The sequence below is a fragment of the Leucoraja erinacea genome, chromosome 22, assembly GCF_028641065.1.
Source record: "Leucoraja erinacea ecotype New England chromosome 22, Leri_hhj_1, whole genome shotgun sequence".
NCBI lineage: Eukaryota > Metazoa > Chordata > Chondrichthyes > Rajiformes > Rajidae > Leucoraja > Leucoraja erinaceus.
In genome coordinates, this window is record NC_073398.1 from 21,636,277 (window position 1) to 21,655,475 (window position 19,199).

The 19,199-nt window shown below is 40.9% G+C and overlaps 1 protein-coding gene across 8 annotated transcripts in view; it reads left to right on the plus strand.

The window, feature by feature from the left end:
* LOC129707784 (voltage-dependent calcium channel subunit alpha-2/delta-1) overlaps positions 1 to 19,199 on the plus strand; it is a 492,487-nt gene that overhangs the window by 458,229 nt on the left and 15,059 nt on the right. For all 8 annotated transcript variants that reach the window (XM_055653085.1, XM_055653086.1, XM_055653087.1 and 5 more), the window contains 7 exons: positions 5,886 to 5,957; positions 7,978 to 8,130; positions 8,996 to 9,048; positions 11,094 to 11,149; positions 14,250 to 14,379; positions 15,953 to 16,065; positions 17,988 to 18,070. In XM_055653085.1, coding sequence (XP_055509060.1) covers positions 5,886 to 5,957; positions 7,978 to 8,130; positions 8,996 to 9,048; positions 11,094 to 11,149; positions 14,250 to 14,379; positions 15,953 to 16,065; positions 17,988 to 18,070 — 660 coding nt within the window. The remainder of the gene's footprint in view (positions 1 to 5,885; positions 5,958 to 7,977; positions 8,131 to 8,995; positions 9,049 to 11,093; positions 11,150 to 14,249; positions 14,380 to 15,952; positions 16,066 to 17,987; positions 18,071 to 19,199) is intronic.

A 19,199-nucleotide genomic window follows, 5' to 3' on the forward strand; every position in this document is an offset into this window, starting at 1 on the left:
TGACGTCAAACTAACAGATCGATAATTGCTAGGTTTACGCTTAGAACCCTTTTTTAACAATGGAACAACATGCGCAGTATGCCAATCCTCCGGCACCATTCCCGTTTCTAATGGCATTTGAAATATTTCTGTCATAGACCCTGCTATTTCTACACTAACTTCCCTCAATGTCCTAGGGAATATCCTGTCAGGACCTGGAAATGTATCCACTTTTATATTTTTCAAAGGTGTCAGTACTTCCTCTTCTTTGATCCTCATAATTTCCATAGCTACCCTACTTGTTTCCCTTACCTCACATAATTCAATATCCTTCTCCTTGGTGAATACCGAAGAAAAGAAATTGTTCAATATCTCCCCCATCTCTTTTGGCTCTGCACATAGCAGTCCGCTCTGACTCTCTAATGGACCAATTTTATCCCTTGTTATCCTTTTGCTATTAATATAGCTGTAGAAACCCTTTGGATTTACTTTCACCTTACTTGCCAAAGCAACCTCATATCTTCTTTTAGTTTTTCTAATTTATTTCTTAAGATTCTTTTTACATTCTTTATACTCCTCAAGCACCTCATTTACTCCATGCTGCCTATATTTATTGTAGATATCTCTTTTTTTCCAAACCAAGTGTCCAGTTTCCCTTGAAAACCATGGCTCTTTCCAATTATTACTCTTTCCTTTCAACCGAACAGGGACATAAATATTCGGTACTCTTAAAATTTCTCATTTAAATGTCCTCCATTTCTTTACTACATCCTTCCCATAAAAGAAAATATCCCAATTCATTCCTTTTAAATCCTTTCTAATCTCCTCAAAGTTAGCCTTTCTCCAATCAAAAATCTCAACCCTTGGTCGAGTTTTGACCTTCTCCCTAATTATATTGAAACTAATGGCATTGTGATCATTGGACCCGAGGTGCTCCCCAACACATACCTCCGTCACCTGACCTGCCTCATTTCCTAACAGGAGGTCCAGCACTGCCCCTTCTCTAGTAGGTACCTCTATGTATTGCTGCAAAAACTATCCTGCACACATTTTACAAACTTCAAACCATCCAGCTTTTTTACAGAATGTGTTTCCCAGTCTATGTGTGGAAAGTTGAAATCTCCCACAATCACTACCTTGGGCTGCTAGTGATTGTGGGCACAAGTGTTGCTACACCTTTCCCATTTCTCAGTTCCACCCAAATAGCCTCCCTAGATGAGCCCTCTAATCTATCCTGCCAAAGCACTGCTGTAATATCTTCCCTGACAAGCAATGTAACACCTCCACCTCTTGCCCCTCCAATTCTATCACACCTGAAGCAACGAAATCCTGGAATATTTAGTTTCCAATCACAGCCTACCTGCAACCATGATTCACCAATCGCCACAACATCATACTTCCAGGTGTCAATCCAGGCTCTAAGCTCATCCACCTTTCTTACAATGCTCCTAGCATTAAAATATACATATTTAAGAAACCCACCACTTCTTAATCTGTTTATTATCTTTTTCTTCTTTCTCCCCTACATGTTGGGTCTGAGTGCTTCCCTTCTCGGCCTCCTGCCTCACATACTGTCTACTAGCTTTCTCTAATTGAGTCCCTCCCCCCAGCCATTCTAGTTTAAAGTCTCCCCAGTAGCCTTTGCAAATCTCCCCACCAGGATATTGGTTCCCCTCGGGTTCAAGTGCAACCCGTCCTTTTTGTACAAGTCACACTTTCCCCAAAAGAGGTCCCAATAATTCAGAAATTTGAATCCCTGCCCTCTGCACCAGTCCCTCAGCCCTGCATTTATCCTCCACCTCACTCCATTCATACTCTCACTGTCGCGTGGCACAGGCAGTAATCCTGAGAGTTTTAATTTTGCGGTCCTTCTCCTTAACTCTTTTCCTAACTCCCTAAATTTTTCTTTCAGGATCTTATCTCTTTTTCTACCTATGTCATTGGTACCACGATGTACCACGACCTCTGGCTCCTCTCCCTCCCATTGCAGGATATCTTGGACACGTTCAGACACATCCCAGACCCTGGCACCAGGGAGGCAAACTACCATCCAGGTCTCCTGAATCGCCTATCTGACCCCCTAACTATAGAGTCCCCTATTACTATTGCTAACCCTCTTCCTTTCCCTACCCTTCTGAGCAACAGGGCCGATCTCTGTGCCGGAGGCCCGGCCGCTGTTGCTACCCCCAGATAGTCTGTCCCCCCCCCCAACAGTACTCAAACATGAGTACTTATTGCCAAGGTGTACAACCACCGGCTTACTCTCTAGTCCCTGCCTCTGCCCCTTGCCCCTCCTAACCGTAACCCACTTGTCTGCCTCCCGTGATCTTGGAGTGACCACCTCTCTATAACTCCTCTCTATGACCTCCTCACTCTATGGCCAGTCAATGCCACACAGTTTGATGGTTTATTAGAATTATATAGTTGAAGTATCTTCCCTCATTTAGATTAGTGTCTTTACTCAGACAGACAATTGATAAAATATTCACTTGTGAATAATAGCAATTGGAGCCATTTTGACAGTCTAAACACGTTGACCATGATCCACAATGCCAACCATGCAGCCCTTGATAACTAGGATGGGGGACACAATCCGTGAGTTGTTCACTGTTCAGGGTTTCTGCCTTTTGTACGGTTGACAATCTAGCCCAGATTGCAGCACTTTAAGAAGTGTTCACTTTAACTTCAACTTCTGCATTTTCCTGAATGTAAAATCCACCATGAACCTCTGCAAACATGCACCATTTTAATATATAATCGAAATAATAACATGGTCTTGATATGTTCCTTGTTATACATAAGAGTAATAAATTGGTGGAGTTTGTTTAATACAACTGAAAATAGTTTATCACAAAGATGAAAATTTTTAATCACCGTGTCGATCTGATAGTAAATGGCTAAAAAATGGTTTAAAAAAACAAATAACACCATCTGGTAGTTATTTTGAGGTGCAGTAGACTTGAAAATTCATATTCACTTCAATACATGTCTGAATAAGCCAGTGCATGGAGCCCCTGCACCACTGAAAGTGTCATGATTCACAATCTTTTGTATAATTGAGCATGTTAACTGAATGTTATTCTGCACGTTAGCCACAGTCCTGTCAGTGTCATTGCATTGAACTCTTGCAGCAGCCGGGTCAACTCCGAGAGTTGCTGGGACTTGTGGGATAGTTTAAGATTAACTGGTGCAATGAGTGCAGTCTGAAGAATGATTTTGTCCCGATACGTCACCTACTCCTTTTCTCCAGAGATGCTGTCTCAGCCACTGAGTTACTCCAGCTTTTAGTGTCTGTCTTCTACAAAAGTGCATATAGGAGTCGGCCCTCCACTCCTCCAGGGGGAAGTTGGTGATTTTGATGGTAGATGGAATGTTTGAGGATTCCGTTAAAAATGAGGAATTCCTCATCTGAGTTACTCGTTGAAGATCATTCAGCGGTTATAACATTATGGGGAAATAACATCCATTAATTCAAAAAAGACCCAGACTTCAGAATATCTGTTCTAATGTGCATTGAAAGAAATAACCAGTTTTAAATTGACAGGACAGCTTTGCAAACACACAGGCTAGACAATCTGTCCTTTTAATTTCAAACCGATTAGTTATCTATACTCAATTGACCTTGAATAGAATGCCTTTTATTGTCATTCAAACAGCTTGGTTTGAATGAAATTGCATCTTCTACAGTCTTATATTACAAAAAAACCCAAGACACACACTTAACACAGTTTACATAAACATTCATCACAGTGGATCTCCAACACCTCCTCACTGTGATGGAAGACAGTCTTATCTCTTCCCTTTGTTCTTCTCCCGCGGTCCAGCAGTCCAACTGCAGCGTCGAGGCGAACTGGGGCTCCCGATCTTAAAGCCCCCGGCAGGCGATAGTAAGTCCTGTGGCCGTTTAAGCTATGCCGGGCGATGTTATGCCCCGCTCCGAGTCCTTTCAACCCCGCGATTCCAGCGGGAGAAGTTGCCGTTGCGGGAGCTCCGAAAAGCGGTCTCCCACCGGGGACCTGCGAGCTCCTGATGTTCCTGTCCACCGGACCTGCGGCTGAAGCCTCCGAAACTCCGAAGTCGGGTCGCAACCGCGCGCCACCACAGCTCTTCCCATTCCGAAATCGGCCAGCTCCGCCATGGCAAGTCCGCAGGCTCCGCGACTGGAGCCCTCAGGTTGGTCCTGGCCGGAGGCCGCCGCCGGCTCCACGATGTCAGGCCCAACGACATCGGAGACCCGACAGGGAAAAAGTCGGGTTCCCATACAGGGAAGAGATTAACGGTTTCCCCCACATCCCCCCCTCCACCCCCCACATATACACAGCTAAAAAAATAATAAAACTAGGCTCAAGACATACATTTAACAAGACAAAAATAAAAATAAAGACAGACGACTGTAGTCGAGCCGTTGCCATTAGGCGCCGCCACACCACCACCAGATTCCTTATTTGTTCTGTGAATAAATGAATGGAATTACTCAATAGGCCAAATGCCAATTGGTTTGCCTTGGGGGGGAAATGACTCGTTGTGGGTGACGCCAGCTTCTAGCACAGTGTTTCTAAATTGGTGCAAAAGATTGCAGAAACTTTATTATTACATAATCTTATTTGTGCTTAAACATCCGGAATCTTCTTAATGGATTCTCTTAATGAGTGCCTTTTAAGGCTGTACTGTGTTACGAATTGGATGGCCATTGATCAGCCGAACACAGAGACCCTTTGTTGCACCACCTGAGAAACTACCCAACCACCCACGTTAGCCTTAGTAGCCATCTCAGAATGCAGAAAAACAAAGTTGAGGAACCTATCATTGATCCTTTGGGACTAACTCAGAAGAAAATGTGGATTAATATTGGGTCCACAGCTATTTTCAATCCTATGTACATGACATGGATGAAAGTATGGACAGGTATACGGTTAGAAAAGATTTAGAGGGATATGGGTCCAACGTGGATAAATAGGACAAGCTCAGACAGGGCATCTTGGTCAGCATGGACGAGTTGGGCCAGAGGGCCTGTTTCTGTGCTGAAGATGATAGTTGGGCTATTAAATGGAAAATGTGAGAAGAATAAAAGAAAGTGAGAACTAATAAACATTGGGGCCACGAGGATCTGGATGTGTTTACATATGTGTTAAAATATAAACATGCAAGCGATTAGAAAGGCAAACTTTTTATGGCTTTGGTGCTGGATAATGAGAGTAAGGACATTTTTCAGCAATTATTCAAAGCTTTGGTGAGGCTGCTCATTTCCGAAGGGGTTTGGTTTAAGTATTGAGTAAAGGATATGTTTGATTGGAGTAAGTGCAACACAGATTGACTAGGCTGAATCCCACCACATGTAGGTGATCCTTTGCTGAAACTGAGTAAGATTGGCCTGCTCTCGCTGGAGGTGATCTCTATCAATGTCCTCAGCAGGGTCGACAGATGATCAATGCCTGTCAGCTATTTCATCTGTTTGGAGAATCTAGAACTATGGGTGTTGTCGCACAGCTAACAGCTTGCAGGAAAAATGTTTCTGATGTTGGGGGAGTCCAGAATCAGGGGTCGCAATTTAAGAATAAGGGGTAGGCCATTTAGGACTGATAAAACAAAAACGTTTTCACCCAGAGAGTTATGAGTCTGTGGAATTCTCTGCCATGGAAGGCAGTAGAGGCCAATTCACTGGAAGTATTCAAGAGAGAGTTAGATATAACAGAACCAAGGGATATGGGGAAAAAAGCAGGAACAGGGTATTGATTTTGGATGATCAGCCATAATCATATCGAATGGCGGTGCTGGCTCGAGGTGCCGAATGGCTCACTTCTGCACCTATTTTCTATGTCTCTATGTTATAGTTTAGCACCGAGATGATGAGAAAATTCTTCCCTCTAAAGTTATTTTTCACCTGTGGTGTTCTTTATTTTCTGCAGCACTTTGACTGTGTTATATTGGATGATGGTGGATTTCTGCTAATGTCAAACCAAGACGATTACAACACAAAGGTAGATGCTCTACAACTTTTCGAACGTTAATCTTTTGATTCACCTTTGTTATCTTTTGGGTGATGATCATTATTTGTCTCTAGTACATGTTAATAGGTGTGATTTTGAAGTGAAGTGAATTTAATCCAGAAGAAACATTGACAATAATCTTAAACTATGGGAGCACTGTAACATTGTGGGTTGGCGTCTTTGTGGATGAGCATGTTGTGATGGGGATGTTGTGACTGCAAAAGGATATAAATAGGTTGAGTGAGTGGGTGAGAACTTGACAAATGGAGTTTAATGTGGGAAAGTGTGGGGGCATGCACTTTGGTAAGAGAAATCAGAATACAGATTATTAGATGGCAGGTGAATGGCGTTGAGAAGAAAAAAATAGGTCAGCCATAATTGAATGGCGGAGTAGACTGAATGGGCAACTAGCCTAATTCTGTTCCTACAGTATGTCGTTTGGCCTTAATTAATATCTAAACGGAAACGGTTGAAGTGCGGAGGGATCTCTGTAATTGCAAGAAGTAAGCAGCATGTGCAGGAGATGCTTAAAAAGGCAAATGACATATTGGACTTTATTGTTGAGGAATTGGAGTTTAGAAATAGGATGTTGTATAACAATTGTACACTCTGCTGGTTAGGACACAGGTGGAGTTTTGCAATTGTTATGGTCCCCTTACCTATACTAGCATTGGAGTTAGTCAAAAGGACATTCATCAGGCTAATTTTGAGGATGAGAGTAACCTCCTACTAAGAGTGATTCAATTTATAATCTTTAATGAATCAAAGCCTGTAATCTTTGGAGTTAAGAAAATGAGGAATGATCTTATTAAGAAATATGAAACCTAAAGGAGCATAACAGGATAGTTGCTGAGATGTTGTTACTTGTGGAAGAGTATTGAATGAGGTGACCAAGGTTCAAAATAAGAGCCCCATTGTTTACAGAAATTTCTTCTCACGATGGGCGGTGAATCTCAGAATGCTCTGCCTCAGAGAGTTGTGAACGCCACATCATTAGCACGTCATTTAATCGACCAATCTCTCTTCTACAGGAAGGGCACAGTCCTGATTTTAGATTCTGGCCCACTTACATTACCTGATTATACAGAGCACAGTATTGTAAGGGATATTTCAGAGATGAGGGCAAAAATTCCAATGTACAGCTATTTGACTGGCATCGTTTAACCAATCTTAAGTGAGAAGGTACATGATGAGTTACTGCTGACATCATTTATCCTTGTGTGGCCATTGTGTAACGAACGCCTGCTTCTGGTCAAAATCTGATCACAACAAGATTTCCTATGATTCAGTCGGCACTTGATTATTGTTAACCACTTTCTTCAGAAGTCATTTATGCTCAAAAGGCCTCCTATGTCAAGCCACATCTGGTGACCATCTGTGTTTAAACCAGCACCTCAATGCATTTCCGCAGAGATTAATTGTCTCAGGAACGGGCCTTATGATTATTGTATTTTCACTACAGGGCTATTTATTTTAGGAGAGACCCATTATCTATTTCCACATTCTTTTGGGCACCTTTTTTCCAGGAAAGTTTAGGTTTATTATTGTCACATATAATAAGCTCCTGGTAAAAAATTTGTTTTGCATGCTGTCCAAACAGATCTGATATACCAGACATAAATACGATCAAGTCAAACTCAAGTACAATTGATAGAGTAAAGGGGAAGATACTGTGCAGAATATAATTCTCAGCATTGCAGCGCATCAGTTCCCTAGACAAAGTCCAATGTCTGCAATGGGGTAGAGGTGAATTGGACAGTACCCTAGCTTATGGCATGACTGACCAGCAGCCTGATAACAGAGGGGAAGGAGCATACGCATCGACTCAAAATGTGTTCGCTAAGAAACCATGGCATGCAAAAGAGGTAGGTCTGGAATTTCCTTGATGCCCCCCATGATCAATCACTCAAAATTCGCAAAAACAAAGGTCTCTGATTTCTGGTGACTGCTCGAGAGATTTCATGAGACACTTCAGTTCAAATTATTTTCTCAATTACCATTGCCATTTCAGATTGGCAAGTTCTTTGGTGAGATTGACTCAAGCTTGATGAGACGTCTTCTGAACACATCCCTATACGCCTTCAACAAGTCCTATGATTTCCAGTCAGTGTGTGATCCAGAAAGTGAGACAAAAGCAGCGGCAGGACTTCGTTCTGTCTACGTTGTAAGTGATGCTCTCCATATTAATTCCGATGTAGCCTATGTTTTAAAACAACTGCATGCTGAAAAGATGGAAAACTGGAACAGATTACACTTCACGCTTCTGTTTTTTTTTCCAAATTTATCTTGAGGAAATTTTAATTGAAATTTTTATTGTACTTTAGAAACTTGGTATTCTTTATTGATTTTATAATGAGAGAATAATTGAAAGCCGTAGAACTTGTAGAAGAAGCCTGTTACGAAATAGTGGGCTGCAGGGAAATCTAATTGTGTTCCACCGCATTGTGGGTAAAATGGCCTTATGGCCAGTAGCTGACTAAACTGTGGAAACCCCAGCTCCAAGGAGTGAAAATCTAAAATTCTGCCAAGGCTGGAAGCCTGAAATAAAGAATGATAATGAAAATGATAGAAATACTCGGCAGATCATGTAGCAGCTGTGGAGACAGATACAGAGATAACATCTCAGGTCGGAGACCATTCATCATTTCTAATTGGAAACGTGAACTCAGTTCTCCGCTCCACAGATACCGCCTGACCTGCCAGGTGTTTTCAGCATTTTGTTTGTATCCTATATTGTATGTTCCTGATGCCAGTGTGAGGCATTAAACAGCATTCAATCAAGTAAATATGTGACACCATGAGAAACTGGACTTTGTGAAGATCAGGGAAGATTCAGGTTGAACATAAAGGGAGGTGTTTGACACGACAGGCTAAGAACATGGCTGTACATGTTCCACAGGAGAAATCGCAATAGTATATTCCTGAATGATCTTGTGTTAATGTAAATCATTTAATATTACGTTGGGTTAGGTACTGCTTACGCAATCAATGTGCTAAATTAATAATGCTGTTTCTGAAATTGTTTTTAGCCCAGCATAGTCGAAATTTTGAATATAGGTTGGTGGGCATCCACTGCGGCATGGTAAGTAAAGTAATTTTCTTGTCATCCAATATCACACTTGCTTTGTTTGAGATAAGTTAATGCTTTGGTGAGTTTTGAAGGCAGCAGGAAGCAGTCACCTTGATAGGGCGCCCAGTAACCTGAATCCATTGTGCAGATGTTTAAGATTTCACACACATAGTTTACCACGGGATACACCCTGACATTTGGGGAAAGCTTTTCCTGGATTTTAATCTTCTCTGTAGAATATCTAATTTGATGGTGTATCCTTTGCCTACATTTGTTTGGATAAGAAGCATCTGCAGATTTTGCTGCACACTCATTGTGAAATGTAAGAGTACAGTCGTTCCCCCAATGCAGGTAGCTGTGATTTATCTGATGGGCTCAGTGCCTATGTACCCCTGCTTCTGCACTGGTGTCTAATGTTGCTGGATTGACTCATTTAAACAGTGCAGTTAATGTTGTTTGCTAGGTCAGTTGTAAGCATATCTCCGTCACTAATTGAATCCAGTTCTTTGGACTAACATGCAAACTGCTCTAATAAGCAAGCTTTCAAAATTCTACCAGATGGACCCAACAGCAAGGTAAATATTGGTGATAATGCAGGGTGAGGGTGAAATGGGTGAGTGGCTGCTGCTGTCCCAGCCCATCTATCGGATGCTGGAGCTACCTGCTGGCATTTGCTGAGTGTGCTCGGTGGGACAGATGCGATTTACATAGAAACGTAGAAAATAGGTGCAGGAGTAGGCCATTCGGCCCTTCGAGCCAGCACTGCCATTCAATATGATCATGGCGGATCATCCAAAATCAGTACCCCATTCCTTCTTTCACCCATATCACTTGATTCCACTTGCCCTGAGAGCTATATATAACTCTCTCTTGAATGCATCCAGTGAATTGGCCTCCACTGCCTTCTGTGGCAGAGAATTCTCCAGATTTACAACTCTGGATGAAAAATCTCAGTCCTAAATGGCCTAATTCTTTTTCTTATTTTGTCACTGGGGTAAGATGCAGGTGATGTTTCTATCTGAGGTGGTTTGACATTTCTTCTGAAGCAGCAAGGGAAGGGGATGCAGAAATGTGCAACTTTCTCCCATAAAGACACCTATGTCTGCAAAGAAATCCACAGTAAAGTGCAGTATCAGGTTGAACTGTGAAGCTTCAGGTGAATGTATTGTCTTTCTGCAGCCTTCCTCAGCTGAAAGACTTTGTAGCCTAATGTCAGCTGAAACCATTGCCTATGGTCAGGTGCAAAAATCAAACCATTGGTGGAACTCAGTGGTTCAGACACCATCTGTGGAAGGAAATGACATGACAGAGACAGATTACATTTTGGGTCAGGATCGTTTTTTAGTCTGATGAAGGGTCCCAAACTGCAATGTTGTCCATCCATTTCCCTCCACAGATGCCGCCTCCTCCAGCATTTTATTTTTTTTGCTCCAGATTCCAGCATTTGAATTCTCTTGTGTCTCTGCCTAAGATCAACTGATTGGAGATCAGGCAAGGAAGGATAGATGTTGGCTGATGGCTCTAACTGTGGTCGATTTGATATACATCTCCCCGCCTGGCACCCTGATTTGATTAATGGCAGTAACAGCAGGAGCAGGTGTTTTATTAGTACGCACCACATTTTCTTTTCAGGACTTACCATAAATATTACCAAAAAAATGCAGAAATTGAAATGATCTGGTAAAGTTGCACACAGCAACGGGAATACGAATACATCATTTTACAATGGAAATTATGTTCTATGTATTTGTGGAAAAAATATGCCTGACATAACCACTTTTCAGGCGTAGATTTTTTAATATATTCTCAGTAATTGGTAAATAATTCATGATCTACCAAGTTCTGACATTAACTTTCTGCAGACGAGCTGGGTTAATTGCCTGACCAGGAGTGGAACACAGCAGAATACATGTCCTTCATACCCTTGGTCTGCTCTTTATTTCACCGAGGGGGGATTGCTGTAAAGGGCATGTCACCCACCATGGACAGCTGTGAGGAGGAGAGACTAGCCTTATGTATCCAGTGATTCACTCTTTGATCTTTCTTTTGCTGTCTAGGTCTCTGCTGCAGCAGCTATTCCTCACCCTTACCTTCCCACACTTTCTGGAAGCAGGTACATGAGCTTTTGTTTGGGGCTGACTCCTGGGTTCTGTTAGCAGTGACAATGACTGAAGAGGGATGTGTCGTAGTGTATTCACTCTAATCCTTGATTTTCCACTTTAATTGCATGTTTTAATAATGATACAGGATGCTTGACAAGTGTGGTTTGGATCGATTCCTGGCATGTTACCACAGGACTTCCTCCAACCAGCTAGCCCACACTTCCCCACCACTGGTTGCTTAGCACATCCATCTTTACCCAAGTCTGCCCTCATTCAACAGCTGATAAATCAGCAGACATTTTGTTGCAGTTGGAGAATATTTAACTGAACTTTCTTCCACATCAATATAGTTATAAATAAGTCTTAGCATGCCTGAGTTTACATATACCATGGAAACAGAACCTACGACCCAAATCGTCCACACTGACCAAGATGCCCATCTAAGCTAGGTACCTTTTCCCCACATTAGCTCCATATCCCTCTGAAATTTTCTTATCCACGCACCTGGCTGAATGTCCTTTAAATATTGTTAGTGTATATATGTTAACCACTTTCTTCTGGCAGCTCATTCCATATGCATCATCCTCTGTGTTAGTCCAGAGATACAGCATGGAAACAGGCCCTTTGGTCCACCGGGTTCATGCCAATCCGTGACACGAGTTCTATGTTATCCCACTGTCTTATCCACTCCCTATGCACTAGGGGCAATTTACAGAGGCCAATTAACCTAGAAACCTGCATGTCTTTGGGATGAAGGTACACAAAAATGCTGGAGAAACTCAGCGGATGCAGCATCTATGGAGCGTTGGAAATAGGCAACGTTTCGGGCCGAAACCCTTCTTCAGATGTCTTTTTTTTTTTTTTTTTTTTTTTTTTTTTTTTTTTTTAATTTCCAAAAAATGTATTCAATTATTAAAAAATAATATTTACACTACAATAAAACAAGCCAGAACCCACCACCATAAATACAATACAAACATATATCCATAATAAACTATTATACAATTATGATACAATCCTTATTGAGGATACATTCAACACCCTGCGGAGCCCAGCGGTCCCGAAACTCCCTCAGGGTGCCCACAGACAGGGCGTATTCCCTTTCTAATCCCACCCGGGCATCTTCAGATGTCTTTGGGATGAACTGTATTCCCTTTGAAATCTTTTCCTCTCTCACGTTAAACTCTGCCCTCGTTTTTCATTTCCCTTTCCTGGAAAATGATGGTGTGCATTCAACTTATCTATATTTCTGCGTGATTTTATGCATCTGTGTAAGGTCATCCCCCAATCTCCTACGTTCCAAGGAGTAAAGTCCTAGCCGGTCTGACCTCGTCCTTTAATCCTCTACTCTGGTAACATTCACCTCAATCTATTTTGTAGTCTTTCCAGCTTACTGACGTTTTTCCAATGGCAGGGTACCCAAAGCTGAACACAATACTCCAAGTGTGGTTTCACTAATGTCTTGCACAACTGCAAAATAACGTCGCAACATAACATCCCAACATAACACAAGATTCAATGCCGTGACTGATGAATGTCTATTTGTTAAATGCCTTCTGCACCAAGCTGTCTAGCTGTGACATTACTTTCAAGGAGCTACATACTTGTACTCTGAGATCCCTTTGTCTAACAACATCCCCCAAGGCCCTACTATTCACTGTGAAAGTCCTACCCTGCTATTTAATGGCATCTGCCAATTTAAGAACCATGTTTTGTACATTCTCAAACAAATCGTTTATATAAATGACGAATAACAATGGTCCCAGCATGGATTCCTGAGGCGCACCACTATTCACAGACCTCCAGTCTGCAAAATAATCTTCCACCTTCGCCCTAATTGCCTGCATCATGCCAATTATATATCCAATCAACTGACTCTCCCTGGATCCCCCGCAATTTAACTATAAATTTGACTTTACATTTAAATGAACTTGTCTAAGTCTTCGCTGACGTTCATATAGACAAAGCCCACTTTCGCACTTTCACCAATCCACTCAGTTACCTTTCCAAAAACTCAAAACAGATATGAGATACAATTTCCCACATACAAATCCATGCTAACCATCTTCAGTAAGTCCTTCTCTATCCAAATACTGGCAGATCCTGTCCCTCATAATTAACTCTAATAGCTTTTAAGGCGGCATTGTGGAGCAGCGGTAGAGTTGCTGCCTTACAGTTACATCGCTTACAGTGCCAGACCCGGGTGTTATCCATATGGAGTTTCTACCTTCTCCCAATGACCTGCATGGATTTTCTCGGAGATCTTCGGTTTCCTCCCACATCCAAAGACGTACAGGTTTGTAGGTTAATTGGCTTAGCATAAATGTAATTTGTCACCAGTGTGTGTAGGATAGTGTTCATGTGCAATAATCGCTGGTCGGCGTGTACTCAGTGGGACGAAGGGCCTGTTTCCGCACTGTATCTCCATAACTAAACTAAACTTGCCCGTCACTGATGTCAGGCTCGTCGGCATGTACTTCCTTGTAATAAGCAAAAGGTGTTCAAAAAATAAAATATTCATGTTAGTATGCCTTCGTCAGAAGCAGAAGCCAGGATAAAGCTTCGGAAAGCAACAGACATACGGTGGTTAGCAAATCTGGTGCCAGCACAAGGCATTTGATCATCATTTGTTTATAGAATCAGTGTTTTTTGGGTAATCAAGTCAAGTTTATTCGTCACATACACATACGAGATGAGCGGTGAAATGAAAAATAATAAACCTGGCATTGATAGCATAGTCCTTCAATAAATAAAAACATCTTACCATTGCTGTGGCATGCTCCTGTGAATACCAAAACATTGCCCAGCACTAGAATTGTGAGAGCTGTAGAGATGGGAAACATGCTAATTGGTGTAGTCAATGGTGTAGTGGATTTGTTTTTAAACGATGAATTCTCAGTCTAGATTGGCTCCACTGAGCCTTATCGAGGATGTTTGGTTTTTCATTAAGGTTTCTTTAAGTTTCTACAACTGTAATGTAAATGTGCTGTTTAGAACATTGTGCGGATTGATTTTTCTCACTTTTCCACGTCTTTTACTGACCGCAATCTGTTCTTGGAATGCAAAATAATTTAGCTTGACATTCATTCACCTTTTATTCTTGCTTTGCAGTTGATGCAGATATCGATGATTTCTCCGAACTCTTATCAAAGTCAAGCTGTATCACTGAACAGACTCAGTATTACTTTTATGACAATGAATCTTCCTTCAGTGGACTTGTGGATTGTGGCAACTGCTCAAGGTATGACTACAGCAAGTGGTAGCACCGATGGATATTATCTATACCGTGGCTTGGATCGGTGCTTTATAGAATATACAATATTTCATAATACTGAAGTGTTTCCAAAACTTACGACTAGATGTCATTAGAAGAAATATACCCAAAAGAAAATTCTCATTAGGCACCAGAAATAAAGTCTAACAGCCCCTGTTACCATCTCAGGATGCATTCTAGGTCTTTATAGCCAATTAAATATATCTGAAGTGTAATACTACTCTTTTTCTAAAGTAGTCCCTCACAGTTATAAAGGATAAAACAAAGGATATTGGGATGAGGATAGGTGATTGTCAACGGGATATTTGTTATACTGATTGTATTGGGAAGGGTGATGGGTTGTATATATGACTAAGATACTGTATAGTATATGAGGGTTTTTTCTTTTCTTTTTTATTTTTTCTCTTTTTCTTGTATGGCTTTGTAAATATTTGATTCGTGTATAAATGTAAATAATTTGGTGTACATATAGCTGCTGGTGTACATATGGTGTACATATAGCTGCTAAATTTGTATAAGATAATTATAAGCAGTTGAATAAGGGGTGGGAATTAATAAGCTTTGGCTTCTTCCTGCTCCTTTTCGGACACATACGATTTCATTTATTTATAGATATTGTTTATGACACTTTATAAATATTCTTGTTTTGTTTTTTGTATGCTGTTCCACACTTGCTTTTTATTCTTTTATTCTGTTCGAAATAAAGAATTAAATAATAAATAAAAAAAATAAATAAAAAAGTTCCCAAATGATGACACTATAAAACTGGAGACACATCCGTAGCGAGGCCAAGAGGTGACCAATGGGAAGATGGGTGGGACTACCTGTGGTAGGCAGCTCTTGGCACTGGAAATAACCACCTACACTGTCTATACATCACCTGGTACCAACATAATAACTTTATTGCTCTTGATAAAACTGCTCCCATGCCCGACAAATGGAACAATAGCTAGTTGAGAAGATACTGCAATCTCAATTTTACCACACTGATATAATTACCGAGAGGTACAACCGCCGAGAGTTGACATTGTTGATATTTTCTACATGTTACGAAAGAATCTTGTGGGATACTTTTCATTAAGGATGAGGCCTTAATTTCAATGTCACAAGACCATTGTCCACCATTAGGTATTTTAATTGACTGCAGATTATCTGGTAATGAAATATGGTTGTTTTTTTCCCAAGAGTAGCATTAAGTGAATTCATAGTAAATTAATATCCCACTTTACATCATGCCTTGAAAGCAAGGGAAAGTACAATTAGGTAAGGGAGAGAAACATGTTGGTGATTTTCTGATTGTCCATTTCATACAGCGGGTAGAAATCAACTTCAACCCCGTGAATCTGATAAAAAATCATCCAAGTGGGGTTGTAATAGGTGTGGTAATGAATTATCATTACCACACCATGGTCACCATTAGTGACCATGAAATGATAAACGTCCTTCCACCTTTTTCATTATTCATCACAAAAGTATTCTTGTTCCAAAATGACTCCTGCTCTTGTTTCAATATAAATTGATTTCTCTGTTTATTTTTTAGGCTTTACCATGCAGAGAAACTCTCCAACACAAATCTGGTGTTTTTACTGGTGGAGAGTAAGCAAACATGTCGGTCATGTGACACAAAGTCTCTCATGCAAGCAGAGCAAAAATGTATCCTCCAGTCAAAATGATTTGTATGTAAATGCAGGGCTCACGATTTAAGTTTGCTGACGGCACCTAAATCAGCAGACTCGTTAACTTAGAAAAAAGCATTGTGACTGCAGGAAGGGATCAGTGAATTGGTCGGGTGTGTAAAAAATAATTCAGTCTAGAGAATTGCAAGATAACACGTTGGGGAAAGCAAACAAGGCAATGAAATATGCTGATCATAAATAACCAATTGTGCGGAGGGATAAAGGTTCCTGGACTTCAGATAATTAATGGGGAAACATTTTTTACCCAAAGAATAGTGGGGCAGGCACTGTCCATCACTTGATGCCCCTACCCGCAAGGCCACAAACCAAGCTAGAATATAGAAAATAGCATTAGCAGCTCTCTGTGTTACCTGGATATTCTGGGCTAAGTGACCGACTGTTATTTTTTAATTCTTTGAAAGACCTTTTGGAGTCAAAATATATTTTGAATGGTGGAACAAAATGAGCAGCGGCAGATCAGATGGCCATTATACACTATTTCACTTCCATTTGGCGCAGCGGTAGAGTTGCTGCCTTACAGCGCTTGCAGCGCCAGAGACCCGGGCTCGATCCCGACTATGGGTGCTGTCTGTATGGAGTTTGTACGTTATCCCTGTGACCACGTGGGTTTTCTCCAAGATCCTCTGTTTCCTCCCACTCTGCAAAGACGTACAGGTTTGTAGCTCAATTGGCTTGGGTTTGTATACTTGGTATAAGTCTAATTTGTCCCAAGTGTGTGTAGGCATCTGTTAATGTGCGGGGATCGCTGGCCGATGCGGACTCAGTGGGCCGAAGGGTCTGTTTCCATGCTGTATCTCTAAACTAAACTAAACTCAACTAAACTAAACTGTAATGGAAATAGAACCCAAATGCATTATGGGCAACCACTTTTATTCCTGCTTGTTGGACTATCCCTGGTATTTACTGATTCCCACCAAATTCCAAACAATGTTACAGTATCTTGTTTCTGCCACCATTGGTTTAGAATTTTAATGTTATGTGGAATCTCTCCTTTATTTATGGACTTGGTGTCAAAGCTAACACTTATTGCTCGTGTCTCATTGCCCTTGAAAATGTAGTGGTGAACCACTGCAGTCTTTCTGTTTGAGGCACTATTTGAGGAAGAAATTGAGGTAAGAAATTTGAGGAAGGTCCAATGGTGATGTTCTTGGTATTATTTAAGATGTGTTGCATTTGTACCGATTAATTACCCACCAAGCTGAAACTAAATGCTCCCGGCTTAAGATGATTGATCTATTCATTCTATTATTTACCTCTGTACGGGTTATTTAACTGCTTAGTTTCCAGATTGTATGATTTCTGGAAATACTGTTTTGTACTTAATTTGATTTTGTTTTGTAGAGCTATATAAGTTGACTTGTTGGAACTTCTTTTCTTTGCATTGTGTGGCTCTAATTTTCTTAAACTTTAGCTACAAATTGGTGCATCCAGCTGAAACTATGAAATCAGTAAGATGGTGCATTTGCTCAGCCCTAACTTCATTTACATTGAAAGTATGCGTGAATACTGGCAACCCTGCAAATTTGACCAATTCCCCTTGAACCTTTCAGCATGCAGTCCCTCCCCAAATAATGCCACAATATCCACACTATTAATTCACAACGGACAAAATTATTTTAACCTGGAAAATTAAAATGAGCAGCAATGGAGTAACTCCGCGGGTTAGGTAGCATCTCAGGAGAACATGGATTAGTAACATTTCAGGTTGGGACCCTTCTTCAGACTAATCCATGATCTCCAGAGATGTTGCATGACCTGCTGAGTTACTAGCATTTTGTGCCTTCTTTGGTAAACCAGCATCTGCAGTGCTTTGTTTCAACAACGGAATGTGTTTTTGTTTCTCTGGTGTTGTGTTTCTTCCTTAATCAGACTTTTTAGCTGATGGACCAGATCCTTGTATTTTAGCTAAGAATCCCAGACATAGGAAAGGTCCCAAAGACTGCTTTGATTCTGATGAGCGTGTAAGTATGCAAAGTTTGGATTCAAAGAGAAACGAGGAAAGTGAATGGACATCAGGGAGTATTGCTGTTGGCTACTTTTTAAAAGTAGCATCTGGCAAGGATGTGTCCAGGTAGCAACCTTGCACAAATGTGTCATTGCTCTGGACCATAGTTTTTTTATTTTGATAACATATCATAACTCTTTCGGAATGTTAACATAAAATTAACTGCAGCTTTCGATATCCTTTCTCTGAATACTCTACTTTCAGGCAAATAAATCTGGTAAATTGTGACTCGACTTTGTCCCCAGTGCTTGGAGTTTAATTCCTCCTGTACAAATTGTCTTTGTAATATCATAAGACTCTCCAACAAAAGAAGGCCAATCAAATAACAAATCGGTCTATTTCTGGACTGAATTCCATTTAAGGAAGCCAGTCACTGTGTAAGGTAGAGGCTCTGTGGGTACTGGCTATGTTGGATAACAAGCAAAGGAAATCTGCTTGATTTCTCTTTTAAAAAAAAACAAAAATATTGACAGATCCACAAAGCATTCATGGCATTGTAAAGATAATTTCTCATCCTAAATACCCTCAATGTGAAGAATCATTTTTGTAAATTTCCCTCTAGTTCCATTGACTCTATGTCTCTATGACTTTAAATGGGACTGGCGTAGAAGGGACATCTTGGTCGGCATGGACAAGTTTGACCGAAGAGTCTGTTTCCGCACTGATTGACTTTACTACTTCTTATCTAAAACTCCATATGAACTTTGAGCACTTCCTCGTGCCAGCTGTGTTATAGCAGGAAGCATCTTCAAGTATCCTAAGTTGCAATCCCTTCCAAATCTGGAGCAGTAAAATTAGGCAGCCATTCGATTGTGATAATGGAGCACTGTCGAAGATGAAACCCTTTCTGCTCACATGTAGAAGTTACGGTATTTCAGTTTTGTTCTGACTTTTCACATTTTACAATTCTTCTGCCGTGGCTGTCACTCATACGACTGAGGAATTCTTTGTTTGAGTTGAAAGTAGTTAGTATCCTGACATGCAAAGTGAACACTTCATTACTGCAGATCCTGAATGAGATCCATTTGCCTGAGGATAAAGCAATGAAGTTCGATAATCCAACTAGACAGAATATTGCTGTCATC